This window comes from Lipotes vexillifer, unplaced genomic scaffold (assembly GCF_000442215.2).
Source record: "Lipotes vexillifer unplaced genomic scaffold, Lipotes_vexillifer_v1.1 scaffold1667, whole genome shotgun sequence".
NCBI lineage: Eukaryota > Metazoa > Chordata > Mammalia > Artiodactyla > Lipotidae > Lipotes > Lipotes vexillifer.
This window is the reverse complement of record NW_006794016.1, coordinates 287132-293670: the sequence shown is the minus strand read 5'-3', so window position 1 is coordinate 293670 and position 6539 is coordinate 287132. Positions and strand designations below refer to the sequence as shown.

Here is a 6539-nt window from a genome sequence, read left to right as displayed (position 1 = left end):
CTGGCCTAGCTCCAGGTGCAGGCGCACGGCGGCGCCCAGGGCGGCGGCAGCGGCCTGCAGCGGCTCCCCGTAGGCGGCGGGGCAGGCCAAGCGCTGGCGCGCGTCGCGTTCCTGCCGCAGGAAGAGGCGCGCGGCCTCGGTCAGCGCCAGCGCCTCCCCGGGCCCGTGGAAGAGCGCCTGCTGGCAGCGGGCCACGGCCAGCTGGCACCAGGCCGCGTACGGCAGGCACTCCTGTGCGCGCAGCTCGCGCCCCAGCTGGCCGAACTGCTCGCCGGCCTCCGCCACATTCGGCTTCCGCAGGAACCGCTTCTTCAGCTTGTTGCACACCTGGCGGTAGCGCGCCAGGAAGTCCCCGGCTTCAGGCCCAGGGCCCGCACCGCCGCCCAGGCCGGTCGCGGAAGCCGCCATGTTCGCCGCTTAGGCACTTCCGGGCGCGCTGACGCAAGTGGGCGCACGTGCTGGGCGACGGCGGCAGGCTGAGACGTGCCCTATCCGGACCACCACGCGACCGCGCCGGCTCGGCCGCCGGGAGGTCTCGTCGCCCTGGTGATATGCAAAATAGCAAGCAAGGAGGCCCGGCCGGGACTGGCTGCGGGTGGCGTATGCAAATCAGGGGCCTTGGGGCGGGGCCTGGCCCGCCGTCCGGGGTTCTGTGAGCGGACCAACAGTGCTGGGGCGGGGCCTGACTGGGCGCCCCCTGTTGCTAGGTGACAGCTTTAAAAAAAAATCATTTATTTAATTTATTTATTTTTGGCAGTGTTGGGTCTTTGTTGCTGTGTAGGGGCTTTCTCTAGTTTCGGCGAGCGGGGGCTACTCTTCCTTGCGGTGCGCGGGCTTCTCATTGCGGTGGCTTCTCTTGTGGAGCATGGCTTCTAGGCGCGCGGGCTTCAGTAGTTGTGGCTCTTGGGCTCTAGAGCGCTGGCTCAGTAGTTGTGGCGCACGGCCTACCTTGCTCCGCGGCATTTGGGATCTTCCCAGACCAGGGCTCCAACCGGTAGGTGACAGCTTGTTTACGCAGGTTGCCAAGCAGGACATCTCTTGGCATCTCTAGGGAAACACAACCAAAAACTCTTGACCCTGCGTGACCCTAATTCCGACTTTGCCTATGTGTTGATTGTGTCCCGCCCACCCCAATCCCGATCACGCTTCAATCTTCCCGTCAAAGCCCCTGCCCCATGGGAGTCCATGCCAAGCACTCTGTCCACCTACCCCTGTCTCCCCAACCCAGGGCGGTCGGTCGCCTTGGCACCTTCACTCTATCACGACGCTGCCCTCACGCGCCATTTTTTTTTCCTTTGCGGTATGTGGGCCTCTCACTGTTGTGGGCTCTCCCGTTGCGGAGCACAGGCTCCGGACGCGCAGGCTCAGCGGCCGTGGCTCACGGGCCCAGCCACTCCGCGGCATGTGGGATCTTCCCGGACCGGGTCACGAACCCGTGTGCCCTGCATCGGCAGGCGGACTCTCAACCACTGCACCACCAGGGAAGCCCAAAACACACCATTTTGACTATCTTTAAATGTACAGTTCAGAGCTATTAAGTATACTCACATTGTTGTGCAAATTTTGGGGGGGTTGAACTGATATTTAATTAATTTATTTTCAATCTTTCATTTTTACTGATAACAGTGATTAGTGCTATAACATTTCCTCTGATCACTGCTTTAAATGCATCCCATAGATTCTGATATGTTTATATCATCATCTGTTTTAGAAATGCTGTAATTTTAGTTTGCATTTTTTCTTTCAACCAAGAGTTGTTTAACTAAAGGTCTTAAAAATAATCCCCAGGGACTTCCCTGGTGGTGCAGTGGTTAAGAATCCACCTGCCAATGCAGGGGACACAGGTTCGAGCCCTAGTCTGGGAAGATCCCACATGCCACGGAGCAACTAAACCCGTGCACCACAACTACTGAGTCTGCGCTCTAGAGCCTGCAAGCCACAACTACTGAGCCTGTGTGCCACACCTACTGAAGCCCGCATGCCTAGAGCCCATGCTCTGCAACAAGAGAAGCCACCGCAATGAGAAGCATGTGCACCGCAACTAGAGAAAGTCTGTGCACAGCTATGAAGACCCAACGGAACCAAAAATAAATAAATTAATAAATAAATAATTTTTAAAAAAAGGTCCACATCAAAATAAATAAATAAATAAAATTCCCAGGCAGAAGTCCCTTTTAAAAATGTTTTAATACTTTCTAGTTTTATTTTATTGTGATCAGACAGTGTTGTTTGCAATATTTGTACTTTATGAAATTATTGACCTTTTCTTTGTGACCTAACATATAATCAATTTCTGTGATGTGGACACCTGAGAAGATGTATTCTTTAATACAAGTGTGTAATGCATAAGATCCACATTTTTATGTTGTCTAGGTCCTCTACATTATTACTTAATTTTTGCCTACTTGAGCTGTCTTAGAGTGGTATGTTCAAGTCTCCTATCTTTAGTGTGTTTTTATCTCTGATTCTATACATCCTCTATATTTTTTGCTTCATAAAACTAGTTACTGTGTTATATGATTCATATTGAATTGCAGATTTTAGTGTCAAAAAGCACCCTTCTTTGTCACATTCAGTGTTTGGCTTGAATTCTGCTTTGTCTGATATAAGAAACACTACCCCCTCGCCCCCCGCCGATTTCTTATTGTTTCCATTTGCCTTGTAAGTCTTAATCCCTTCTTTTATTTTTGGCTTTTTTCAATCATTTTGCTCTCTGTGGTCTGTTGCCTACAGCATATGATTGGTTCTTGCTTTGTGAGTCAAATTGAAAAGTTTCTTCTTTTAATGGATAAATTAAGCCCATTCACATTTATTGATCTAACTGACATGCTTGCCTCAATTTAGTCATATCTTACAATTATGTATACAATGTTATATTTTATGTTTCCTTCTCTACAAGATGTGCTTTCTATGCTTATTTTTTTAAATTTACTTATTTATTTTAGCATTCCAAGAGGTTTGTATTTTTTTCTACAAGTACCTTTGTACTTATACCTTTTTGAAACTTTTTCTTTTGAAGTGACTACAGAATCAAAAGAAGTTTCAAAAACAGTACAGTATTTTACCCATCACATAACTTCCCCAAACAGTAATGTTTGCATAATGTTAGTACCTATACCTTTTAAAAATTGCTTACGGGCACATTGACACAGAATTATCTAAGTCCTGGTTTGTTTAAAACTTTTTCTTTTTCCGTAACCTTGATATTTAAAGGCCAGTTTCACTGGATATAAACTTCTCGGCTCAAGTTTCTTGAAAATGCTACTTCATTGTTGCCTTCCTTGCTTTGTATGTTGTTTCGGGAAGCCTGGCACCAGGTTAATTAATTTACCTTCACAGGTTATTTGATCTTTTTGCTTAGAGGTCTTGAGGATATATTTTCTTTATCTTTCATGTCTAATAGTTTTACTAGGATATGCTTTGGATTGATCAGTTTGGTTAATTTTCCTAGGAACCCAGTGAGACCTTTCAATGTGTGGACTGAGGTCTTTAATTTTGGAAAATTTTCTTGGATTACAGGTTTAAATCTTTTAAATATTAATTCTGTTCCATTGTTTTGTTTTCTTTCCCAGTGATTCCAATTTTACAACTGCTATTCCTTTTTTGCTTGTCTTTCTGATCCTTTTTACTTCGTTCTAAATGTCAGTTTCATTCTCTCAGTTATTTTTCTGCCTTTTTCCATGCATGTTATTAAATTTTCTTGAGTCCATTTTTGCTTGGGAACCTTTTAATTTATCCTCAGTCCTGAGATAATTTTATTTTTTTCTTCCATTTATTTTCATAGTTTGAGTAATTTTCTCCATTTTTTAAATCAATTTTTTGAAAGTCTGAATCAAGTCCTTGCTGGGATTTGGTTTTTTTTTTTTTAACTTAGAGTTATATTGAGGTTTGGGTATTTTTCTGTCTTCAAGTTATGTTTACCATGTGGTTTTAGTGCCTTTTAAAATGTGTTCTTGTTATTCTGTATTGTTTTTGGAGGAAATATTGGGAGACACAGACCAAGGCAGCCACCATTGCCTTCAGCAACTGGAAGTCTTATTGAATAGTCTTTATGAAGTTTCCTAACTTATGAAAACCAAATCTACCATCCCCTACTCTGCTGAATTCACAAGGTATTTTGTTCCTTTTACCTTAAGGCCCTTTTCCAGCTGTGTTGATCACAAAGCAGATCTTGGAGGTGATCTTAGGTTTGTAACTTGTATAAAAGAAAGCCTATCCCCAGACACTTGGCTGCTATACACTTACCTATATCTTTATTATAAATGGCAGCCTTGTTTTAAAATTGTGCCCCCTCCACCAGAACTCATATGTTTAAACACTAACCCCCCAATGTGACTGTATCTGGAGATGGGGCCTTTGGGAGATAATTAGGGTTAGATGAGGTCATGAAGGTGGAGACAACAGAGAGCTTTTGCTTCCTCTCTCTCTCCACCATGTGAGGATACAGTGATAAGGCAGCTGTCTGCAAACCAGGGTGAGAGTTCTTGCCAGAATCTGACCATGTTGGCACTCTGATCTCAGACTTCTGCCTCCAGAATTATGAAAAATAAATGTCTGTTATTTAAGCCAGCCAGTTTATGGTATTTTGTTATGGCAGCCTGAGCAGACTAAGACAAATTTTGGTACTGAGAAGTGGGGTGCTGCCCTAACAAATAGCTAAGCAGGTGGAAGCAGCTTTGTAAGTGGGCAATGTATAGAGGCTGGAAGAGTTTTGAGGTGCATGCTAGAAATATTGACATTATAGGTGATTCTGGTGAGGGCTCAGAAAGAAGAGAGAAGAGCAGTAGAGAAATATTCTGTCATCTTGGAGAATACACATATCATCGTGACCAGAATGTCACTAGAAATGTGAATGCTGACAGTGCTTCTGGTGAGCTCTCACACAGAAATGAGGAACCTGTTATGGGACACTGGAGGAAAGGCCATCCTTGTCATAAAGTGGCAAAAAACACAGCTGAATTGTGTTCTAGTGTTTCACCACTGATCAGAAATGCCACCTTATCAGATAGTAAGTTTTCATACATCTCTCTCTGTTTAGAATCTCTATTCCACTACTATCTATGTTTGCACCAACATGTAATGCTTTCACAATTAGAAAAAAAATTCCTTTTTATTTTTTAAAATTTGACACTAATGAGCAAAAATTCCCTTTCTCATATTGGGTAATTTACATCAGTAGGGGAACAGGTTGCTGATGCTACGTTCATCCAGGACCATGCTTTGGAGTCATGTGTCTGCCCAAGTGGGAAAAAAGTTTAACTTCTCATAAAAACACGTCTCTAAGAATTTTCACAGAGGTTGTGCTATGAAAAGGCTATATGACCAAGTGGAACTTGTTTGAGGTCAGGCTGGGGGAACACATAAAGATGTACTTCTGTTATGTAGCCTTGTGCTTACTCTTTTCATAACACATACGTACTGTAATTGCACGTCTAATTGCCTGTCTCCATTATTGAAGTGCGTGTTTCATGAGAATAGGGACTGTTCCTTTGGCATGAGGTTGTTGTGAAGATTAAATAACTAAATAATAATAACATAGTAAGTACTCAATAAGTAGTTACTGAATTGAATTGTATTAATGTCATCTAAGAAGATAATAATCCTTTGGTCTAGGAGGGTAATTCTGAGCTGTATCAGTACCTACGAAGTTGGATAAGACTTACTTGCAGCTTTGCAGTGACATGAATACACTTTTAAGTATGGTGTAATCTGTAAAAGACTGCTTCTATTAATGAGTTTAAGGGCATGGTACTGAGAAACTTTGTTCTTTCTTTGTTTCTTTCTTTTGCCACACTGGGGGCCATGTGGGATCTTAGTTCCCCAAGCAGGGGTGAACCTGTGCCCCCTGCAGTGGAAGCAGAGAGTCTTAACCACTGAACTGCCAGGGAAGTCCCGAGAAACTTTGTTCTTTAAAATCATAGATCTTAAAAAACTTGACTTTTTGAAATCCTATCAGTGAGAATAAAAGGATCTGAGATGTTCAGAGAAGTCACAACCTTGCCATCTAGTCCAGGTACAATTGTCTCAGATCAGCGTCTTCCATCAAAGAGGGGACACAACATTATGTATTTATCTTAACTCTGGCTCCAAGGACAGTGCATTGAGCCCTTTCTATACCCAGGCCTGTTAACTCTTTTTGTTTTTTAATTTTATTGAAGTATAGTTGATTTACAATGCTGTGCTAATTTCTGCTGTACAGCATAGTGACTCAGTTATACATACATGTATATACATATTCTTTTGCATTATGGTTTATCAAAGGATATTGAATATACTTCCCTGAGCTATATACAGTAGGACCTTGTTGTATATCCATCCATCCGATATATAATAGTTTGCCTCTGCTAATCTCACACTCCCAGTAATTCCCTCCCAACCCCCGCTTTGGCAACCACAAGTCTGTTGTCTATGTCTGTGAGTCTGTTTCGTAGATATGTTGATTTATGTCATATTTTAGATTCCACATATAAGTGATATCATATGATATTTGTCTTTCTCTTTCTGACTTACTTCACTTAGTATGACAATCTCTAGGTCCA

General features: G+C 43.0%; 1 protein-coding gene across 1 annotated transcript in view; it reads right to left on the bottom strand.

The window, feature by feature from the left end:
• Nucleotides 1–408, bottom strand: part of LOC103083910 (factor VIII intron 22 protein) — a 12961-nt gene extending 12553 nt beyond the window's left edge. Inside the window, exon 1 of the mRNA XM_007466982.1 lies at nucleotides 6–408. Within this exon, the coding sequence (XP_007467044.1) occupies nucleotides 6–408 (403 nt within the window). The remainder of the gene's footprint in view (nucleotides 1–5) is intronic.
• Nucleotides 409–6539: the final 6131 nt, after the last annotated feature.